This window comes from Acinonyx jubatus, chromosome B1 (assembly GCF_027475565.1).
Source record: "Acinonyx jubatus isolate Ajub_Pintada_27869175 chromosome B1, VMU_Ajub_asm_v1.0, whole genome shotgun sequence".
NCBI classification, from domain to species: Eukaryota; Metazoa; Chordata; class Mammalia; order Carnivora; family Felidae; genus Acinonyx; species Acinonyx jubatus.
In genome coordinates this window covers 147,110,492-147,134,987 of record NC_069382.1, presented here as the reverse complement: position 1 = coordinate 147,134,987, position 24,496 = coordinate 147,110,492, and the positions used below count along the sequence as shown (strand labels likewise).

Sequence of the window (24,496 nt, the reverse complement as noted above, 5' to 3'; positions counted from 1 at the left end):
GAAGTCAGCCACTGAACTGACTGAGTCACCCAGGTGCACCTTGAAGGCAGTTTTAAGACACCAAGATCCTCTATTCATGATCCTCTCCATCCATGTCAAATAACTGAAGCTCCTTAGGACCACAGCGGTCTCCTCTTTGCTGAAATCACTTAGTTACTCTGTTTTCTTGTTTGCCTACTGACTTAATTGGTTTCAGCTGTCAGTTCCCCTACACGTGTCACTCCTTCCTGGGCAAGTAATTCGACTGCAAGAAGTCCTAGAGAGAGAGAAAAGGAGGAGGATTGAGACAGAGCGGATACCGAGTTCAGCTATAGAAAAGGAGCAGGAACCTACTGAAGATTATGTGGATGTACTGAACCCTATGCCAGTGTAAGTGTACCACAAACTCTAGTTTGTTTATTAGATTGTTAATATTAATTTCTAATTATCAAGGAGAGTGAGCCATTGACCTCATTAAACCAGGGATAGTAAACTGTCTTGTGGATGAACATTAGATCTCGGAGTAGATGCCACATTTCCTCTTCTATGTCATGATCACCAAAATTCAAAATGCAGGTTTTACCGCACAGGAAATCCCCTTCCACCCACACCTTTAGACCAAATAGATATTCTTTCCAAAGCTCAGCCCTAAATAAAAACTGCTATGTAGAAGGAAGGAAAAGATGTTGGTTTTTTTTTTTAACCATGCAACTCCATGGTTGACTGTTTTTCTGTCAGAAAATTAGACCAAAGAGTTTCAAGTATCTGAATGTTCTATTCAGTTGTCTAATCAGTGAGTACTGATTGAGCTTGTACTTTGAGGAAAGCCCTGTGAACAGTGTAGAAGATGTTGGTGGGAAAATGAAGAGGCACAGACAGGCTGAATCCAGCAACATCCTTATTTTTCACTCTTATATTGCTGAAAAGCGTGGCTAAGATTGGGATCCCTTTCCTCCTGAAGTCGAGGTCTTCTTGTCAGGGAAACTTACGCTGGTACCACCTGCAACATCAGGTTCTGCTCTGTACAGTCTAGCTGTACTATAAGTGCTGACACCTGCCTACCATCACTCTCAGCTGAAACCAGTGACATTTGAAGGACTGATAGGTTAAAAGTCACACAAACTGCCTCTTATTCTTTTTTCCTCAATAAAACAAGTAATATGTATTTTTACAAATAGATAAAAAGAATATTAAAACCATTCTTTTTCCCACCACACAGAGATATTCACTGTTAACCTTTTGGGTAATTGCATATCTTGCCATATTTTTCTCTGTTGAAAAAACCCAGACTTTTCATTGACTACAAAATTTATTATGAAAATGAGAAGTGCTTTCTTAAAGATTTATGCATTAAAATAGCATCAATGCCATTGGAAAGCCATATTATACTAAAAGGAGTAGATTCAGATATGCCCTTAAATATCAGTTATTTAAAACAGAGACCATAGAAGAGAACCATCTATAGAAATGTTTTGTATCCCTGAAGAGAAACCACCAACCAGTATTATTTATCCAAGAGCTTATTATAAACTGAGATTATGAACTGGAGATATACTATTAATTCTTATTTTAGATTTTCAAATGGTAATGGTGATTACATACTGACCAGTAGGTAACTTTTCAGATCCTCTTTGGTTAAAGAAAGAGGTTTGGAGGGATAAGGGAAGAAAGACCTTAATTAAGCATAAGTGTGCTTAATAGTGCCCCAGGCTTGTAATAACAGTAATTATATCATTGTAATTGTAGGAATAAAACTGGGAATTAAATTAAGAAAAATTAATCACTACAGCTCTTAGAGTTATTTTGGAAGCATCTTTTTCAAGTAATGATCTTCATCAGTTAAAAAAATCCTGTTTTTCATCTCACCTTTATAGATGTTTTTATGCAGTGTCCCGGAAAGAAGCAATCGAGATGCTTGAGAAGAACCCTTCTTTGGGAAATATGATCCTGAGGCCTGGTAGTGACAGCAAAAACTATTCCATCACTATCCGGCAGGGGATAGAGTATGTTTAATTAAAAAAAAAAAATATGGAATTGTTAAAAGCATGGTATCACTTTAAAAGGCAAAGTCACACAAGATCAGCAGCTGCTGTGTGTTTTGTTGGGGCTAAAGATAGAAACACAAGAATAGAGAGAGAATGTTATAGAAACAATGCTAAAGACTGAGCCAAGGCTAATATTTACTGCAGGGAAGAAGAAGAATGGACAAATTACTTTGATCTTGAGTATAGTTCTATTGTTCATTCATTTCAACAAATATTTATTGAACAACTACTAGATGGCCAAGTAATAGGTACTGAGGATGGAGTAGTGAACAAAACATCATCCCTGGTTTAAGGAGTTTACATTCTTGTAAGGAAACATGGACTATAAATAAATAGCATAACTAAAAAGTCACATATATGGTAATAAGGTCTATAGAAGTAAAATAAAAGAGGATGAGGGAGATGGGAACTGTCGGAGACGATATATAGAGAAACGTTTTCTTATTGCTATTGTTGTTTTCATACAGAGTGGTCAGAGAAGGCCTACTTTATTAACTGACATTTAATTAAGCAGGGGCCTGAAGGAAGTGAGGGAACAAACCTTGTCCAGGTCTGGGACAAGAGCATTTCCGGTAGCAAGTGCATGTGCCCAGAGGCAGAAGTCTGGGTTTGTTCAAAAACAGAAAGAGGCTGCTTGGTGATGCCAACAAGGAAACAGTGGTAGATGAGAGGTGGGGGTGGGGACCAATTACTCTAAACCCTACAGGTCATTGTAGGGACCTGACCTGGGTTATATACTCTGAATGACATGAGAGGTCACTAGACCGTGATGAATGAAGACGTGACATAATCTGACATCTATAAAAAGGACTGCTTAGGAGTCTGTTGGAAAGGTGAATAATTTCTTTCTGGTAAAGTGGCTTACCTTTGATGAGATCAGTAACACATACAGAAGTTGATTTTTCCATGTAGCTAAGGTGGTTGGATCTTCGAAGGTCCACTCCAGCTCTCAGGGTCCATGAAATCTCACATTTCAATAGGTACTCTAGGTTAGTTAACACTTTAATAAATGATAGTGAAATTAAAATACAGATTTTTATCCTAAATGAAAATGTTCAATAAGTAATTATCTTTCATATAAAAATATAAACAGAACTTTGATTCTTGAATGTATTATTCTTTGTGGGGATAATATTCCATCAATTATTTTAGCTGTAACATTATCTACCAGCCCACTGTAAATATTAAATATGAAGACACTGACCATGAATAAAGGCAGTAAAGAGAAAATAATTACAGTGAGCCATGGCCCAATCAACTTAATCACTTGCCAATTACTCCATATAAACAGGGACTTGTCTTTATACTTCAGCCATGTGCACCGAATAGATGGCAAGAATGATAGATGGCAGATCAGATCCTGGTTCTGTGTGTGAAGAGACTCCGTGCATGTGTCATTTTCCACAATGAATATCTATGTTAACTTAATGTTCTTGTGGCTTCATTATTTTTTATTATAATGCCTGACACTTGGGGTTGATGTATTTTCTTTAATTTTTTTTTTTTTTTAGTTTATTTATATTTCATTTAGAGAGAGAGCACAAGCAGGGGAGGGTCAGAGAAAGGGATAGAGAAGACCCTAAGCAGGCTCTGCACCATCAACACAGAGCCTGATGTGGGGCTCGAACTCAAGAACCTTGAGATCATGACCTGAGCTGAGATCAAGAGTCAGAGGCTTAAGTGACTGAGCCCCCCAGGTGCCCCGGGGTTGATGTATTTTCAACTAGTATGGTAGAATATCACAGATTAGTCAATTTTAATTTATTTGATTTATAATTTAATTGATTATTTTGAAACAAATCCAGAAGAAATAAAAATTGACTGCCATTAAATATAGGGGGGCTTAGAAGCGTCCCTGGGAGAAAAGTGAATTTTTCTGTTGAGTAAATCTTGGTCAAGAAACTTGTCCTTTTTCACGGTTTGGGCAATTGAATATCACATAGAGTACAGAATGCTTTTAACTAATTTACTTTCACTTTAAAAATGAAGAGCATATAAAACTGAATTAAAATCTATTTCTCAGATTTTCTAAAAAAAGAAATTTAATTGCTTGAAAGCTAAATCACACAAGAGAGTGATTAGCTTTTCTTCCTTCATTTTATTCTTGGTTGGATTGAGTGTTTGATCCATCAGTATGTGAACGCTGTGTTATTATTCTGTATAAAATGAACAAAGTCTGGAGACCTAATGACTCTAAAGACTGTATGTTTCCTGCACAAAGCAGCCTGGTCTCTTTAAGGTGGTCTAGATTACCCCAACTTTTGCATTGCATTTTCCATACATGTGAGCTATCAGAAATAAGTGTTTTCTTTTTTTCTTTCTAAGTTTATTTTTTGAAGCTTTTTAATTTTTTTGTTTCTTTTGTTTTTATTTATTTATTATTATTTTTTAAATATAATTTATTGTCAAGTTAGCTAAAATACAGTGTATACGGTGTGCTTTTGGCTTCGGGAGTAGTAGATTCCCATGATTCATTGTTTACATACAACACCCAGTGCTTATCCTAATTAATACCCTCCTCAATGCCCATCACACATTTTCCCCACCCCCCCCCACTCCCTTCCACCCTAAGTTTGTTCTCTGTATTTAAAAGTCTTTTATGGTTTGCCTCCCTCTCTGTAACTATATATATTTTTTTCTTTCCCTTCCCCAATGGTCTTCTGTTAAATTTCTTAACTTCCACATATGAGTGAAAACATATGATATCTATCTTTCTCCGACTTATTTCACTTAGCATAATATCCTCCAATTCCATCCACGTTGTTGCAAATGGCATGATTTCATTATTTTTCATTGTCAAATAGTATTCCATTGTATATATATATACCACATCTTTTTTATCCATTCATCAGTTGATGGACATTTGGGCTCTTTCTATAATTTGTCTATTGTTGATAGTGCTGCTATATAACATTGGGGTACATGTGCCCCTCTGAATCAGCACTCCTGTATCATTTGGATAAATTCCTAGTAATGCTATTGCTGGGTTGTAGGGTAATTCAATCTTTAATTTTCCGAGGAAACTCCACACTGTTTTCCAGAGTGGCTGTACCAGCTTGCATTCCCACCAACAGTGCAAGAGGGTTCCCCTTTCTCCACATCCTCGCCAACATCTGTTTCCTGAGCTGTTAATTTTAGCAACTCTGGTGTGAGGTGGTATCTCAATGTAGTTTTGATTTGTATTTCTCCGGTGATAAGTGATGTTGAGTATTTTTCATGTGTCTGTAGGCCATTTGGATGTCTTCTTTGGAAAAGTGTCTCTTCATATCTTCTGTCATTTCTTCACCGGATTGTTTGTTTTTTGGGTGTTGAGTTTGATAAGTTCTTTATAGATTTTAGATACTAGCCCTTTATCATTTGCAAATATCTTCTCCCATTCTGCTGGTTGTCTGTTAGTTTTGTTGATTGTTTCCTTTGCAGTGCAAAAGCTTTTTATCTTGATGAGGTCCTAATAGTTCATTTTTGCTTTTATTTCCCTTGCCTTTGGAGACATGTCAAGTAAGAAGTTGCTGCAGCTGAGGTCAAAGAAGTTGTTGCCTGTTTTCTCTTCTAGGATTTTGATGGTTTCCTGTCTCACATTTAATTCTTTCATCCATTTTGAATTCATTTTTGTGTATGGTATAAGAAAGTGGCCCAGGTTCATTCTTCTGCATGTTGCTGTCCAGTTTTCCCAGCATCATTTGCTAAAGAGACTATCTTTTTTCCATTGGATACTCTTTCCTATTTTGTTGAAGGTTAGTTGTCCATATATTTGTGGGTCCAGTTCTGGGTTCTGTATTCTATTCCATTGGTCTATGTGTCTGTTTTTGTAAAGCTTTTAAAAAATGTTTATTTATTTTGAGAGAGAAAGAGAGAATGAGTGGGGGAGGAGCAGAGAGAAAGGGAGAGAGAGAATTCTAAGCAGGCTCTGAGCTATCAGTGCAGAGCCTGACACGGAGCTTGAACCCACAAACTGTGGGATCATGACCTGAGCCAAGATCAAGTCTGGCCACCCAGGCACCCCTAAAGTTTATTTATTTATTTTAAGAGAGACAGAGCACAAGCAGTGGAGGGGCAGAGAGAGAGAAGAGAGAGAATCTCAAGCAAGTTTTGAGGTCAGGGCAGAGAGCCCAACACAGGGCTTGACCCCATGAACTGTGAGATCATGACCTGAGCCAAAATCAAGAGCTGGACGCTTAACCGACTGAGCCACCCAGGCCTCCCAAGATATAACAGTGTTTTCTGCTGTAGGTGTGGTTTGTGACCAAATGCAATATGTTTCTATACTTAGGATATGAACTTCATGCCATAGTTTTTACTTATATTTGTCTGTATTTAAACTCCTGTCTGGCAAAGGAGTTCATATCAAACTTACATAATTCTAATTTTAGTAAGCTTATTTCCAGTTTGAATTCATATAGAAATCCATGCCTTTGTACAGCTGATGGTCCTAAAAACATAACATTTCCTCCTCTCCCCCCTCCCCCCCCCCGCCAAAGTTCATATTTAGAAAGAGTGAGGGGAATGGTCAAAGTAGAGCATTCTAATGCTACAGTCACTATATGCTCACTTAGGCTCAGGGAAATAGTTTGTGGTTGGAAATGGATAAGAAAAATTTGAACTGTTGTTGTACCAGTTTTCCTTATGAGTCAGAAATATCTATGATGTTAGCGACTGTTCTGTGCATTGCCTAACGCCTCAAAATAGAACTTTCAGAGTGCCTGATTTCTATCTTCTGTTTAACAGAGGATAGCACTTGTAGAGAGTAGTAGAATGTTAGCTTGTTAGACTGTAGAGCTTAATGTAAAGATTTAATGTAAAGCTTAATGCAAAAATTTAGATGATTAGGAAGCACCTGAACATAGGTGAGTAACAACCCACAAAACCAATTTATTGTCTTATAGGTTATAGGAGAAATATGCAGGTATGCAAGTTTAAGTTGAGTGTATCTGGCAAAACACTGGCTGAAAAGGACAGGCTAGTTTACAAAGCAGTACTTGAAAGTAAAATTATCTCCATCTGTTAACAAACCAGTTGTGGGAGGGTAGATTGATTCTTCTCCGGAAGAAGCTAAAGTCATTCAGTGTCAAAGTATCAGGTGACTCCTCTCTTGATACAAAATACCATCCACCTTTAGCCAGCCCAGTGGTGTGTGAATTCATAAGAGGTAGAGCTGTTCTTACGACAAACTTAGTGGTTTGGCTTTGTTTTCTTAAAATTGTTATGACTACATGGCAAGCTAGGAGTAAACACACTTTGGAGATCCATTAGCCAAGGAAACAGAAAATATTGACCCCAAATTAACTCCTGTAAAAAATTGGGGTCAGAAGTAAAAAACAAGTACTTATACCACATTTAAGCCACACACTTGTTAAAAGACAGGTTCCTTCTTTTTTGAGGTCATTGTCAGGAAACCTCAATATAGCACATGTTATCAATCTTGTTTTTTCCTCGGTCTTGATTTTTTTGGAGAAACAAAACAAAGTATGAAAGAAAAACAAAAGTCTAAAATGAGACTCAAACCCTAAATGACTTCAATGGAATTTTTTTTTCCTAACTTTCTGCTTCAGAATTTAGTCCTTCTAGTCAAAAGCTCCAAGAGACACTGCTCATCTTTGCTACCCTTCCTCCCACAGTTTTGTCATGAATAATGATGATGATGATGATGATGATGATGATGATATAGTGGCTATTATTAATAACAAAAATCATTGTCCCAATTTGTGGGTGCTGTGTTGGGTGCTTGACAAGCATTTCCTTCAGGAACAATAAAAACGAACAGTTTTTTTCTTTTTTCATGTTTTACAAATGAAGCAGTTGAGCCTTGCAGAAACAACTAAGTTAAAATGATAAATTTAAAAAGTATCAAAAATAGTTATGATTTACTATATGTCTAAATGTGCCAGACGTTGTACTAAGGACTTCTCAGACAATAACTTACAATAGCCCTGTAAGGAATGGCATTTCCATGTCCGTTTTATAGATGAAAACATGAAGGGTGAGAGCTTACACAATAGAATCACAATGTGAACCTAAACTTTCTTGTTATAAAGATCATGCCCTTCAAGTTTTCTATCAGTTATTCCAAGGAATAATACAGGAATTTTTAGGAACACAGGAATTCTAATTGGAATGGGTGAGAGTTTTCAAAAGTAACTATATGATTATAAAGATCTCTTCATGTAGAGATAAAAATAAAGCTAGAATCAACCACCCCAAAAGAAGGTACCTCTGTCCAAAAATGTTTCCTTCACCAGTCTGTTACTGATTCCTGAAAGTTCAGCAATAAAGAATACTTTTTAATTTTAATTTTAATTTTTTTCAAAGGGGAGAGGGTTTGTTAGGCTTTATGCAATGGTTTAAAAGTAAAGCTCTACAGTAAGCCACTGGAATAAAAGTATTAGCTATTTTCCAATGTGATATTCAATTGAGAGAATGAATATTTGCATATAGTAGTAGATGAGGAAAAAGTCCCTTAAAAAGAAGTGTACTTCAGTCCTAGAGACATGTGACCTGGAAATGGAGAGAGGGTTGATTAGGAAGAAGTGGGGAGGGGCTCCCGGGTGGCCCAGTTGGGTGTCTGACTCTTGATTTCCACTGGGGTCCTGATCTCACGGTTTGTGAGTTCAAGCCCCACATGCTAATAGCATGGAGCCTGCTTAGGATTCTCTCTCTCCCCTTTCTCTGCCCCTACCCTGCTTGTGCTCTCTCTTAAAATAAATGAATAAACTTAAAAAAATAAAAAAAAAAAAAAGAAGAAAGAAGGAGGGAGGCCCTGCTAACAAACTTAACCTGGTAGACAGCTTTTAGACTGCTTCTGTGTGATGTTGAATTAGTTTCTCTTTCAAGCAAATGGCAGTGTAATAAATGCTTTTAACTTTTCAACATTAGAAGAAGCCCTAGTTGTGACATTGTTGTCATATGAATCAAGGGAATTCAAGGCAAACCTACGGCTTCTCTCAATATAAATTAATTCTATCAAAGAGCACTTTAAGGTGAGCTTGCAATATTTTGAAACTTCAGTTTCATAAATATTTATCATGTGCCTAATGCTGGAAGACAAAGGTGAATTTCTATTCTGTGCTTCTTGTTCTTAAGCAATTCTAGTCAGTAAAATACCATGTGTTTGTGGTGGTAATAATTTAGAGTGCTATGTGACCACAGAAGAGGAATCGCATTATGATTCCTCTGCTGTACTTACATTGTCTCCTACATTCGTATAGTACCTAATACTGAGCATTTTCCCTGTCTCTAAGTCAGTCCTGAAGTTAGTGGATATCCAGAGTGGTATATGAGCTAGCAGGAAGAACAGCCATTCAGGGATTTCTGCTAGGATAGCGATAAGGTGGGGTAGAAAGTAATTTGCTTTCAGCAATTTTTTCTACTTCCCTTTTATTATAGAGGATATATATTTGATTTGTATGTGCCTACATAGGATCTTATAATGTTGCCTGCTTTGTAAATTATTAGCATTAAAAAATGATTTCAGAGCCTGAAAGATTTTCTGTTCTTGATTCCTTTTTTTTTTTTTTTTTTTTTTTTTTTTTTAGTTATTCATTCACCCACTCAATGACTCAGGTTTCCTATATCCCTAGCATATAACCCCCCAAAAGAGACATACAGAACCAGGTAAATAATAAAATAAAACCTTTTTTTTTTCTCCTAACTATGGGAATGGATACATAGGTTTTACTGTACAGGTGATATTTTATACTCCCTTTAGTTTGATTTGATCCAGTAATATACTCAAATGGAGAGTAACATTTTTTTTTTTCATTTTAGCATGCCAAGAATCAAGCACTACAAAGTGATGAGTGTAGGAAAAAACTACACCATTGAACTGGAAAAACCTGTAAGTAGCTATTTCCTTGTTTTTGATGAATTTTCTTCTGCTTTTCCCTAAATCTACCTTATAGAATTCAAAGAAAGGTAGAAAAGTAGACCCCTTGCCTAGGAACATAGTGCTGGTGAAAAACAGCCATGTTAAGGAGGCCTGAACGTGGCAAATGTCAGGGTAAGAAGTGAGGTATAAGCGCAGGGGGATGTGGCACAGTAGAAGATAATCTGCTAAGAATTCTTTCTACTTTTGTTTCTCTGCACTCTTTATCAATAGAGTTGCTTCAGGGAGAGAATATTTTTTTGTTAAACATCTGTTGTACATCCTCCAACTATATATATTTCAATGCACTTATTTCTAAAGGGAAAAATTCTGTGCGTGCCTAGTCCTCTTATACCCATCATGCAGAAGTTCAGAAATGCCTGTCATAATAGCAACATAATCATGAAGAAATGGTTTGCTCTTGATCTGCAGCCCCTCTGTTATCCCAACCAACTTACCATGGGGCTAATGATATAATATCAGAATCACAAAGTCACTGTATTAGAGAGCTAAGTACTTTACCGATACCATTTAATTAATTAATTTTAATGTTTATTTATTTTTGTGAGAGAGGGAGAGACTTGAGTGAAAGCAGGGGAGGGGCAGAGAGAGAGGGAGACACAGAGTCCGAAGCAGTGTCCAGGCTCTGAGCTGTCAGCACAGAGCCTGACATGGGGCTGGAACCCACGAGCCATGAGATAATGAACTGAGCTGAAGTTGGACACTTAACAGACTGAGCCATCCAGGCGCCCTCCACCCCACCCGGATACCATTTAATTTCATCTTCACCATTACCTTGAGGTAATGCCTGTTATAGATGTTAGAAAACTGGCATTTACATTCATCTCAACCAATGAAAATGTAGTCATGTGGCTATGGTCCCGGATGCCAGAAAAGGGAATATAGTTGTGGGATCTTAGGCTGCAGTGGCAGGGAAGATCAGACCTGAAAAGTGATATGACATAAATGGAACTGATGAGTCTTGAAGATACTTATTTTAACTTCTCTAAAATTAAGTTCTTCTTAATGCCTCTGCCTCTCTAGGCCCACTGTGTTAATCAAATAGAGAAAGGGACAGTATGGTTGAATTTTTTTTTTAATGTTTATTTTTGAAAGAGAGAGAGCGTGAACAGGGGAGGGGCAGAGAGAGGGGGACAGAGGATCCAAAGCTGGCTGTGCACTGACAGCAGAGAAACTGATGCGTGGCTCGAGCGCAGGAGCCATGGGATCCTGACCTGGGCCGAAGTCGGACGCTTAAGTGACTGAGCCACCCAGGCGCCCCTGTATGGTTGAATTATTAATGTTTAGACCATAATTCTTTGCATGCAGTGGTGACCTTTGCCAAAAGGAGAGAAGCTGCCGATTTGTACATCCCACTTACATCTTTGCCATAAATGTCTCTCAAAGCTTCTCAGTTCTCACATCCATGACTGCCAGGGCTTTTTCAAAAAATTCTAATGAAGGAAACAAAGAACTAGATTGCTCAGGGATAACCCAAATACCAACTGACTGGAAGCAATCAGGAATAAGAATGTACCTCTGTGACTGGTGAACTGGGGCTCGTTTATCCATAATTAGCCTGAACAATCCCCTGGATTGTTCTTTCACCTTCCACACTCCCTAACACTACCCCTCAACCAGATTGTCATTCTATGAATTCTTTTTCTTTTTCAAGGTTACCAGGGATATTCAGGCTTAACCTGATTTTACTTTTTTTTTTTCAACGTTTATTTATTTTTTGGGGGACAGAGAGAGACAGAGCATGAACGGGGGAGGGGCAGAGAGAGAGGGAGACACAGAATCGGAAACAGGCTCCAGGCTCTGAGCCATCAGCCCAGAGCCTGACGCGGGGCTCGAACTCATGGACCGCGAGATCGTGACCTGGCTGAAGTCGGACGCTTAACCGACTGCACCACCCAGGCGCCCCTACTTTTATAAAAATATTAGCTTGTCAACATCACTCATCATCTGGGAAATACAAATCAAAACCACATTGAGATATCACCTCACACCTGTCAGAATGGCTAACATTAACAACTCAGGCAACAACAGATGTTGATGAGGATGCTGAGAAAGAGGATCTCTTTTGCACTGTTGGTGGAAATGCAAAATGGTGTAGCCACTCTGGAAAACAGTATGGAGGTGCCTTAAAAAATTAAAAATAGAACTATCCTACAACCCAGCAATTGCACTACTAGGTATTTATTCAAGGGATACAGGTGTGCTGTTTCAAAGGGGCACATGCACCCCAGTGTTTATAGCAGCACTATCAATAATAGCAAAAATATGGAAAGAGCCTGACTGTCAATGGATGAATGGATAAAGAAGGTGTGGTGTGTGTGTACACACACACACACACACAATGGAGTATTACTTGGCAATCAACAAGAATGAAATCTTGCCATTTGCAACTACATGGATGGAACTGGAGGGTATTATGCTAAGTGAAATTAGTCAAAGAAAGACAAATATCATATGACTTCACTCATATGAGGACTTTAAGAGACAAAACAGATGAACATAAGGGAAGGAAAGCAAAAATAATATAAAAACAGGGAGGGGGACAAAACATAAGAGACTCATAAATATGGAGAACAAACAGAGGGTTACCGGAGGGGTTGTGGGAGGGGCGATGGGCTGAATGGGAAAGGGGCTTAGGGAATCTGCTCCTGAAATCATTGTTGCACCATGTGCTAACTAACTTGGATGTAAATTATAAAAAATAAATAAATTATAGGAAAAAAAGTAAAAATATTAGCTTGGGGGTGGCAACACTTTTCAGCTACTCTTAGTCAAGTAAATGATCCTGTTCCAGTGAGATATTAAAGTACTAAATTTTCCAGCTTTAACTGTTCTTTGTTTTCAAATGGAAGAAACCAAATAAGTAACTTAAGCAAAAAAGGATTTATTTAAGAACATAGGAAGCATATAAAATGACTGGAAAGCTGGAAGACCTTCAGGGACTAGGAAGCAGTTACTTGTATGGTTGACCCTTGAACAACATGGGTTTGAAGCGCCTGGGTCCACCTACATGTGGATTTTTTTTTTTTTTAAATAAAGAGTAGTACTGTAGATATATTTTTCTTGTGATTTTCTTAATAACATTTCCTTTTCTCTGGCTTACTTTACTGGAAGAATACAGTATATAATACATATAATATACTAAGTATGTGTTAACTATGTTATTGGTAAGGCTTCTGGTCAACAGTAGGGTATTAGTGTTTAATTCTGGGAGGAATCGAAAATTATAACATGGAATTTTGAGTGCATGGGGTTGGCATTCCTAACCCCCTGTTGTTCAAGGGTCAACTGTAGTAAGAACCATCTAATTAGGAATCTACTATCCTTTCTTGTTCCTCTACTCAAGTTCAAATTTCTGGCCTAGCCTGAGTCACATTCTTATCTGGTAACTAGGGAAAAGCAGCATACCAAATTATTGTCCACCAAAATGTATCCAAATGGGAAAAGGGAAATTTCTCAACAGGGAATTAGATATTATAAAAGAGAAATACAATGCATGGGTAGTTAAACCTTGGCCATTCATTCAATACCTCATTGAAGTGAGGTATTGATGTGTTTTTCTAGAGATCAGGAAATTCACAGTAGTCTTCATTAAATTTCACGCGAGCTTTCTCTTACTCTATCTTTACACAGATGACACTGAGCCTACTCTCACTTTCTTTAAACAGGTAACGCTCCCAAACCTGTTCAGCGTCATTGATTATTTCATGAAGGAGACTCGAGGAAATTTACGACCATTTATATATTCAACTGATGAACGCCTTGGTATGTTCTTCACTTCATTGCTGTGTCAAGGAAAGCAAAACAAAACAATAACCCCCTGCCCCCACTCTCACCCACCGTATATGATTTGTAATACCAGCCAGGTAGGAATGTAGTTCAGCCTTTAAATTTATCGATCTGGATGCCATTTTGTCACTAACCCTGTGGAAAAAAAAGGAGTACCAATATATCCTAGTGGATAGAGTATTGGCCCATTCTAGAGAGAGAAAAGCCCAAAGGCATGTAATGTGACTACTAATTTCATCCATTATTCTACTTGGCTTTATCAAACAAGTTCAGAGATAAGAAGAAAACCATGCTCTATGGTTTCCATAGAGTCATGGAAACCAAACAGAGAATTTAAAAGTATGATCTGTCAACAATATCAGATACTCTAGTCAGATTAAAATGTATGATGATTAAGGAGAGGCTAAGGGAATTGGCCATTAGGCAGTAGAGGACTTGAGAGAGAGGCCTATTCCACCTAAAGACAGGAGTCAGTCTAAAATAACAAGGAGGGAGTGGGTGGTGAGGAACTATAGATAAAAATTGTAGTCAGGACTGGCTACAGAATTTGTGGGTCCCCTTGTTCATAAACTATTAAAAATTTCAAAGCAGTGATAACAGATCATTAAACCAAGAATGGGACCCATTGCAATTGCATAGTTCTCATGACCATGAAACTGGCCCTGTTTGCAGTCCAGATTTAGCAGGGCAGGAGGGGGCTGAAGGTGAACCTTTCTCTGTGTCCTTTGAAACAATTCCTGGTACACATGGTCATTTGACAAAAGCTATGGGCAGGGGAGAGAAAATATCTCCAGCTTGTTTGGATTCAGTTATCAAAGGAAGTCCCCATTCCTACAGATTATGAGGAAAAACAACTTTGTTTGGCTGCCTGCATCGGGGCATATCCGGAAAGTCTGGTTAAATATCAAAAGCCAGTAAGTTTAAAAGTCCAAGGTGGCAAACATAGTGATGATTCCTGTGATGCCAAATAATTAAAGAAACTCAGAACCTGAAGGAAATTTAAGAAAATTATCTAGTACAGTGTCTCACTCTGTATAGAAATAACCTGCATACCCAGTACAGAAAATATTTCTAAGATGCGACCATTCAGCTTGTTTGAAAATTCCTCATGATGGTCATCTCACTGATTTTTGAGGCAGTACACTTCACTTTTGATCAACTCTCATGTTAGAGAATACTTCCTTGATATCGAATCAGAAACATTTCTTCCTTTAACTTCTACATATTAATCCAATTTCTGGCTTTGAAACAACTCAGGGTTTTAAAAAGTCCATCAAATATTTAAAAGCAGCCACCATGCCCCCCCCCCCCATCCCCCTGCCCCGCCTTAGTCTCTCTCTGTCCTCTATAGGTTATTGGTTCCTTCAGCTCTCTTACTCTCATCTTTGACCTCCTCTGTATACTAATTTCTGAACATCTGTCTTAAAATAGAACTACAAAGGAAGAACATATTACTATAGATATGGCTAGAATAATTTATTACCCTTAATGCAGGAAAACACTATTTGTAGAGATTTTAACAATTAACTACTAATATGATTTTTTTTTTTCCAGAGACCAAAGGATTTCCTGTATGATCTCTAAAACTGAAAAAAAATGTTTAGGGGTGGCGGGGATTGTGATATAATTGCTTCATGTCAGTTATCTAATACTGTGTAACAAACTACCCTAAAATATGGTAGTTAAGTCAGTAACCATTTTATTCACAATTCTGTGCTTTGGCAATTTGGATTGGATTCAGCTGGGCAGTTCTTCGCTAGTCTCACTTGCTGTCACTTACACAATGGTAATTAGCTGGTGGCCTGCCTGGGGCTGTATGTTTCAAGTTGGCATCATTCACACATCTGATGCTGGTGGTCAGCTGGATCTGGCTGAACCACTCTTTTCACATTATTCTCTAATAACTAAGTTAGCTCAAGCTCTCCCACACAGATCTCGGAGCTGTTAAGAAAAGGATAGCTCAAATCCTTGGGCTAGAAATTCTTAGTGTTAAGAATCAAGTATGGCTCTGTTGGAGGTTTTAGTATGGCAGAAACTGTGAATTAAGTAAATAAATTCGAGAGTGAAGTGTCTTATGTACAGGGGCTGTACATCTTTCTTTTTAAAAAATTTAATTTACATGCAATAAAATTCACTTTTTGGTGTATGGTCCTATGAGTTTTGACAACCACCACTAGAATAAAAATACAGAAAGTTCTGTCACCTCAAAGAAATGCCCTAATTTTCTTTGTCATCCCTTCCTTCTTTTCACCCACAATCCCTGGCAACTACTGATCTGTTTTCCATTCTCCAAAAGGTCATGTAAATGGAATCACAAAATGGAAACTTTTGAGGCTCATTACTCTCACTCATCATAATGTCTAGATTCGCACAAGTGTGTGTATTACTAGCTTATTCTTTTATTGCTGAGTAGTATTTCACTGTATGGAAGAACTAGTCTGTTTATCCACCCAACAATTTAAATATATTAGGGTTGAGGTGCCTAACCCCCATCCCCAGGGTTGGTTAAATGTCTGACTTCAGCTCAGGTCATGATCTCATGGTTCATGAGTTTGAGCTGCACATAGGACTCTGTGCTGACATGGCAGGGCCTGCTTGGAATTCTCTGTCTCTCCCTCTCTTTCTGCCCCTCCCCCTGCTCAAAACAAATAAACAAACAAACAAACAAACTTAGAAAAAATAAAATGTATTAGGATTGTTTCCACTTTTTGGCAATTACTTATTAAACTATAAATATTCATTTTGCCTAGCCTCTTTGCCTGCACAAAGATTTTTCTTCCTATATTTTCTTCAAGAAGTGTCCTAGGTTTTATGTTTTACATTATATCTATGACTCATTTGAAATTCATTTTTAAGGGCGAAATTAATTTTATTTGCATTTATGTATGTAATTGTTCTAGCATCACTAGTTAAAAAAAGATAATCTTTTCTTAATCAAATAGCCTTTGCACCTTTGTAAAAAGAAAAAAAATCAATTGACCATATTTTTGTGGGCCAATTTCCACTGAGGTATATTCCTACCCTTTTGCCAATACCATGCTATCTTGATTACTGTAGACTTACCGTAATTCTTGAAATCAGAAGGTATGAATCCAATTCTGCTTTTTCAAAATCGTTTGGACCAATCTAGTTTCACTGCCTTTCAGTATAAGTTTTAGAATCAGCACATTATTTACAGAAAAATCCTCTAGAGTTCTGATGTGGATTTTGTTGAAGCTTTAGATGAGTTCTGAGAGAACTGACATCTTGACAATATTATCTTTCAATTGAGGAATAAATATATCCCTCCAGTTACTTAGGTTATCTTTGATTTCTTTTACTGTTCTTTGTAGTTTTCAGCACACAGATGCTGCACATATTTTGTTAGATTAATACCTATTTAACTTTTGGTGCTATGGTGAATGATGCTATTTTTAACATTTTGGATTCCAATTATTCATTAGTAGTAGACAGAAATACGATTTTTGTATATTGATCTTGTAATTCCAAGATTCTATTTGCTAAACTCATGTATATATTTCTTTTTTTTTTTTTAACGTTTATTTATTTTTGAGACAGAGAGAGATAGAGCATGAACGGGGGAGGGTCAGAGAGAGGGAGACACAGAATCTGAAACAGGCTCCAGGCTCTGAGCTGTCAGCACAGAGCCCGATGCGGGGCCCGAACTCACAGACCGCGAGATCATGACCTGAGCTGAAGTCGGCTGCTTAACCGACTGAGCCACCAGGCGCCCCTCATGTATATATTTCTAAGAGAGGTTTTTTTTTTTTTAAAGATTTCTTGTGACTTTCTATGTAGAAATCATTCTATCTGTGGATACAGATAGTTTTAGTTCACACTTTCTGATTTGGATATGTTTTATTTATTTTCCTTGTATTATTGCACTGGCTGGGAGGTCCAGAACAATGGCAGATAGAAATGGTGAGAGTGGACATCCTTACCTTGCTTCCTGTTTTAAAAGAAAAAACATTTCATCTTTCACTAATAAGTACAATATTGGCTGTAGGTTTCCTGTTTTGTTTTGTTTTGTTTTGTTTTTAGAGAGTGAGAGAGAGCATGAGCAGGGGAATGAGGTGGTAGAGGGAAAGGGAGAGAGAATCTTAAGCAGGTTCCATGCCCAGCATAGGTTCCATAGCCCAGCCTGATGCAGGGCTCAATCCTATGACTGAGATCATGACCTGAGTTGAAATCAAGAGTCAGATGCTTAACAAACTGAGCCACCCAGGTGCCCCAAATTGTCTCATTTTATTTCTCCCAGCAATCTTATGAGGAATGATTATTATCCTTGTTTATGAAGATCATCACTTAAGCAGTTTTCACACAAGGCTAGTTAAAGTCAAAAACACGAGTAAATGAAGTTGGAATCCAAACCTGTTTATTTCTGAAGCCTTTTTTTTTTTAATTTTTTTTTTTTTCCAACGTTTATTTATTTTTGGGACAGAGAGAGACAGAGCATGAACGGGGGAGGGGCAGAGAGAGAGGGAGACACAGAATCGGAAACAGGCTCCAGGCTCTGAGCCATCAGCCCAGAGCCCGACGCGGGGCTCGAACTCACGGACCGCGAGACCGTGACCTGGCTGAAGTCGGAGGCTTAACCGACTGCGCCACCCAGGCGCCCCTCTGAAGCCTTTTTTAAAAACGTCAGTAATTCTGCATCTTCAGTGATAGATATTTATATATAGATACTGATATGCTCTCTCTTTCTCTCTCTCCTCACTCCATCTTTTCCTTTATGTGTGTTGGGAGTCTGGGCTGGGCCTGTCTTAGCTGGGTCTTCTGCATTTTTAATAAAGGTGTTGGCCAGAGCTGGATTGTCATCTGAGACTTGACTGAATAAGGATCCACTTCCAAAGTCAGTCAGGTTGTTTGGAGAATTCATTTCCTTGCAGCTCTGGGATTCATGTCAGCTGGATTCTTCAAAGATAGTCATGAGCAGGAAGGTGGGGGATGGGGATAGAGAGCAAATCTTCTAGGAAGATGGAGTCTTATATAATGTAATAAAATTATGGGAATGACATCTATTAGACAATGTAACATAACCATGGTATTGAATCCCCCACTTTTGCCATATTCTATTGGTTACAAATCAAGTTACAGGTGTCCAAACTACCTTAAGATATGGGGTTTACACAATACATGAATACCAGTAAATGGGAATCTTGTAGGTCAATTCACTACAAGGTACATATGCTTTTTTTTTATTTTTTTTAACATTTATTTTTTAGAGACAGAGAGAGACAGAGCATGAGCAGGGGAGGGGCAGAGAGAGAGAGGGAGACACAGAATCCGAAGCAGGCTCCAGGCTCTGAGGCATCAGCACAGAGCCTGACGCGGGGCTCGAACTCACAAACCGCGAGATCATGACCTGAGCCGAAGTCGGACACTTAACCGACTGGGCCACCCAGGCGCCCCGACATATGCTTTTAGGATTGTTGTCTTTTTGGGGATTAATCCCTTTATCATTATGGAATTTTCCTTGTCCTGGAATGCACTTTGATATTAATAAAACCACTCCAACTAAAAAAAGCGTTTGCATAGTTTTTCAGTCCTTTTACTCATCTGTGTCATTCTATCTAAGCTAGGTTTCTTGTAGGCAACATATATTTAAGTTTTTGCTTTTTAAAAAATCCATTCTGGGGGCGCCTGGGTGGCTCAGTTGGTTAAGCATCCGACTTTGGCTCAGGTCATGATCTCGCGGCTCTTAAGTTCAAGGCCCGCATTGGGCTCTGTGCTGACAGCAGAGCCTGGAGCCTACTTTGGATTCTGTGTCTCCCTCTTTGTCTGCCCCTCCCTTGCTCATGCTCTGTCTCTCTCTCTGAAAAATAAACATTAAAAAAAATATTTCAAAATCCAGTCTGAAAATTTCTGACTTTGAAATGTCTATTTACATTTAGTATGGTTTTTGATATGGTTGGATTTATGTCTAACATTTTTTCACCGGTCTTCCTGTTCCCCCAACATCATCCTGACCTCTTTTTGATATGAATGCTTCTTAGTATTCCATTTTTATTTATTTATTGACTTTTTAGCTATCTTGTATTATCATAATGGTTGTTCTAGAAATCACAACATACATATGTAACTTTTCTCAATCCATTTAAGGTTAATAATTTTGCTACTTCAAGGAAAATGTAGAAGACTTGTAACCACAAAGGTCCCTTTACTCTTTCCTCTAAGTTGCCTTGTACATTATATCTACATAACAATGAGAATCCCAACAAATTATAATTTTTGTTCTCAATAGTTACATTCAAGAATTTGAGAAAAGAGAATTTCCTAGGTATTTCCCATTCTTGTTGCTTGTTTTCCTGTGGTATCATTTTCCTTCAACTTGAAGAACTACTGAGCCCATCAAGTGAATCTTTTATTTTAGATATTTTTTTCATTAAAAAAATTCTGCTTGGTTTTTATTTCTTTGTTGAGAACATCTATCCTTGATTTGTTTCAAGAGTGTTTATCACCATCTCATGGAGCACAGCTCATTAAAGCCTTTGTCTGATAATTTCAACATCTTGGTTATCTTCATTTTGGCGTCTGTTGTCTTTTTGACAGTTGGTCACATTTTTTCTGGTTCTTTGTCTACCATGTAATTTTGGTTTGTATCTTAGACATTTTTGGTATACTAAGTCACAAGCCTCTGGAGGGTTTTTATTTTTAAAAGCAGACAATCATTCTAATTAGATTGAACCTATTCTGCCTTACCATTTGTGGGAAGGGGTTCCAGTATCGTTGTTTGCAAAACCATTGTTATATTGGTTTGGGTCTGTCTCATGCATGTGTATATCAGGGATTGGTCTGGGACTTAGACAGTGGTTTATAGTTTAGTTATAGACTATACACATACATAATAAACTACATGTATAGACAAATAAACTGTTTATCTTATATGGTTTGGTGGTTTTTATTTTACTTCTCAAAGCCTTTGCTGTTTTGCCTGTTCTGTGCATGCACAGATTAGGGGTGAGCCTGGAATTTATGTCACTTCATACACAGAACTAGTGGGTGCGTTTTCAGCTCTCTCACCTCTCTAGAATTTCCCTCACTCTCCAACTACCAATGGTCCTTTTTCCTGGTCTTCTAGGTAAAGATAGGGCTTCTTAACAGTTGGAGCCACCTGTGCTGCCATGTAGTTCTGTGAAACTGGGGCTGCCCTTGGGAAAAGACATTAAAAGAAGAGAAAGAAAAAAATATTCCAACCTAAATCCAACCCTTGACCCTGGCAGTCCTTGCCCATCCTGTCCACCCATTCTTTAGGCCACAAAGTCCACTTTTCCTAGGTTCCTTAACCAGAATGAGCTTTCTCTGGGGGTGTTAGGTGCTTATGCTGCCATCCATTGCTACAGTGCTGAGCCATCCTCAGAGCAGGGTCAGAAGAGAAAAAAATAAAGAATGGAAAGAAATAACCAAAAATGGTCTGTCCACATAAAATGTCAATGCTTTTAGAAACAGACAACCAGATTACTATTGCTCCGGTGACTGAACTGATTCAGTTTGCTTTGCGATCAGAACAAATTAGTCAACATCCCTGGATTTCAGATTGCCTTGTTAGAAGAGTTAGGGAGCGACATATGAACATATCGAATTAGATGGTCACATGAAGAGAGACTTCAAATAATTAGACTATCTTCTGTAATGTATTTTCTTTCAAAAGCAGAAAGATGATGAAAGAGTAAACTGGAAGAGTAAATGAAAGTGGAAAAAGGACTTAAAAAAAAAAAAAAAACCTACAAAAAGACCAAAACCCACCTTGACAAATAGTGTGTAAGCTTTAAGGAAACTGTGGGGAACCCTACAATTGTTTTAGGAGTTTAGGCTCATAGTTGCTTGAGGCACAGTGGGGATGCTGGGGCTGTGAGCTTTAACTTGCCTCAAGTTGGGAAATGGCAGTTGTAGAGCACCTAAGGGTTAAAATCTGGAGACTTGGAGAAAATTAAGGTGTTTCCAAAAACATACTATCAAAAAGAAAATGAGATTTTCTTTGATCCTGATGTTAATCCATGTCAACATTCAACTTTTTCTTTGACACCAAAAGGAAAGAACAATGATAAAACCAGGATGATCAAAGATATCTCCTTAATTTATTTTTTCCAATCTCAGAAATCAGCAGTTTAAACTAAAAGTCACTTTAAAATATGGTAGGGTACATAACTGATATTAAGCTAGCCAGGAAGGAAAACTATGCTCCCTAGATAAAAATTTATTAAGAACCAAGTCACAAGAATAAAATAAAAATCTGAAAAGCATATGAATACTCATTATTTAATTAACATTTATTAAACACACCACCAACGTTCCAAGTACAAAAAGGAAAATCAATTCACACTGAAAATAAAGAACTGCTCTGTTTCTTGATACTGGTTCTTTACTTAATAAAGCGTTTCCGCCCACAATTTCTAGGCTGAGAACCCATCAAAGAAGGGAGAAGAAAAAGGTAGGAGAAAAATCTACATATTGCATGAAATAAAATAGGAAAAGCACCTTTATGTATCTTGATAACTTATTATTTTTAAAAGGAAGATCTTGCTTGTAAAGAAAATTACTTCTATTTTCCTGATCTTGATTACCAAGTCACTTACCTGAATACCAGAATTCATTATCTGAATACAATTTCATGATCTTACCTGAATGAAACCAATTTACTGGGAAACCATACAATATGGCTGTGAGAATAACTCATAGATATACACAGTCCATGCAATGATATAAGTTGGAAACATATGGTTCTTTCTCAAGGAAATTTTTATTTTCCTAGGCTTCAATTAGGTACATTTTCCTCTACACGATTTTCCATAGCAGATTTTCTAGTTCTCCTAAATTCTAGCCAATTCCAAAAAAGCCTCACTAGGTTTGGTTGAGATCTGATTTGATCAACTTATCAAATACATTCTGAGTATCTAGTTAGAAACCAGAGACATGAAACATACTAGAAGTTCTTTCTTAATGGAAAAACTCCATTCTATTTTCTCTTACTGGAAATAAATAAAATTTATCAATTTTCATGTTTTCCCCCTATGTTGTCTTTTTTGCTAGCTTAAAATCAACCCACACTTCCTTCTGTAAAAATATTAATCTACAAAGATGGTAAAAGGCTATGTAATCACCCATTTCACAAGTATGACACAGTAGGAGACTGATTATAATCCGAATTCCTTAAAAATACTAACTCTTCAGCCCCATACTAATCTACTGAATCAAAATCTCAGGAATATTTTTTAATTATTTTTTTCCCTTGAAAAATAAGCTTATGTGAGAAAACTTATTAGGAAGACAATGTGAGATGCAAGGAGAAGATGACCATCTACAAGCCAATGAAGCCTCAGAAAAAAGCAACTCTGTTGACACCCTGATCAGTCTAAGCCTCCAGAAGTGTGAGAAAATAAATTTCTGTTGTTAAAGCCACTTAGTCTGTGGTATTTGTTACAGAACCCTAGCAAACCAATTATATAGGATTCCTGAAAATAGGCAGAATCCTAAGCCTCCTTAACCTTACAGAGTTAATTTCTAGAAGTTGTTGGCCCAGAAATCTGCCTTTTAATCACACACCACAATAAAGTCTGCTTTATACAATCAAGTCTGCAAACTACTTCTTTAAAATCTATTGTGATATCAAATGTGTTAACTCTTGCAAAGATAACAAAAGAACCATCAAATCTGATTCTTATTCTTAAAGGCCTTACAATTGAGTTAGTCCAAATATTGATAAGAAGTAAGAGAATGGGGTGCCTGGGTGGCTCAGTCAGTTAAGAATCCAACTTCAGCTCAGGTCATAATCTCGTGGTTCATGAGTTAGAGCCCCAGTTTGAGCCCCACATTGGGCTCTCTGCTATCAGTGCAGAGCCTGCTTCGGATCCTCTTTCTCTCTCTCTGCCCCTCCCCTGCACATGCTCTCTCTCAAAAATAAACATTACAAAAAAAAAAAAATTAGAAATAGGAGACTAAAGAGCTCCAATTTGCAGCCATCTCAAAATGTTAAGGGTGGAGAGTCTAACATAAGACAGCCGACAAAATCAGCTGGGAGAAACAACAAAAATAAAAACCACAAAAACTGCAGAAATTGAAGCTGGCAAAGACCATACAATGGCCCTTATAAGGGTAATAATAGACATTACAAAATATCTGTAGGGGACAATAAAACTATAGAAGGTAATCTAACAGTAAAAAACAAAACAAACAAACAAACAAAGAACTGAACAGAGCTTCCAGGACTGAACAGAACTTCTGGGACTGGAAAATACAAACACAATTAAAAGCAAAATGGACGGCCATAACATACAAAACAGATGAAGAGAAGTAAACTAGAATATGGGTCAGAAGAAATGATACAGAATAATGCATGGCAAGACAAAAACAACTGGAAAACACAGAAGACAGGTTTTAAACAGAGAAGGCACAGGAAGTCTGCTGTGTTTGATGACAATCGCCACTGAAGAAAAGAGAATGGCACAAGAGGCAGTATGTGAAGTAGTATTGAGACTTCCTTAGAACTAACAAAAGACCCAGATCTAGATTTAAAGAGCTGAATAAATCTCAAACAAGATTAATAAAAAATTCATATCCAGACACATAATAATTAAACTTCATAAAACGAAAACAGATCAAGAGATTTCTTTTAACGCTCTCAATATTTAGCTTGATGGCTGACTCAAAAGCAACAGGGGAAGTTTGAAGAGAGTGGAAAAATATCTCCAATGAAAGATAATAAAGGCCAAATCAGAACTTTATATTTAGCAAAAGTATCTTTGCAGAATGAGGGCAAAATAAAGGTATTTTCAGACACAGAAACCATAAGCAAGTAAGCCACCGG

The 24,496-nt window shown here is 37.6% G+C and overlaps 2 protein-coding genes across 6 annotated transcripts in view; one reads left to right on the top strand and one right to left on the bottom strand.

Moving 5' to 3' along the window:
• Nucleotides 1-23,511, top strand: part of STAP1 (signal transducing adaptor family member 1) — a 54,642-nt gene extending 31,131 nt beyond the window's left edge. For 2 of the 3 annotated variants that reach the window (XM_015074506.3, XM_053217284.1), the window contains exons 7-11: nucleotides 197-369; nucleotides 1,854-1,982; nucleotides 9,786-9,855; nucleotides 13,572-13,668; nucleotides 15,247-18,087. In XM_015074506.3, coding sequence (XP_014929992.1) covers nucleotides 197-369; nucleotides 1,854-1,982; nucleotides 9,786-9,855; nucleotides 13,572-13,668; nucleotides 15,247-15,269 — 492 coding nt within the window. In that variant the 3' untranslated portion in view covers nucleotides 15,270-18,087. Of the gene's footprint in view, nucleotides 1-196; nucleotides 370-1,853; nucleotides 1,983-9,785; nucleotides 9,856-13,571; nucleotides 13,669-15,246; nucleotides 18,088-18,917 lie in introns of those variants that run through there. The other variant, XM_053217285.1, reaches the window with a different exon arrangement.
• UBA6 (ubiquitin like modifier activating enzyme 6) overlaps nucleotides 18,118-24,496 on the bottom strand; it is a 101,507-nt gene continuing 95,128 nt past the window's right edge. For all 3 annotated transcript variants that reach the window (XM_053217278.1, XM_053217279.1, XM_027057733.2), the window contains one exon: nucleotides 18,118-23,508. The gene's annotated coding sequence lies outside the window, so the exon portion shown is untranslated. The remainder of the gene's footprint in view (nucleotides 23,509-24,496) is intronic.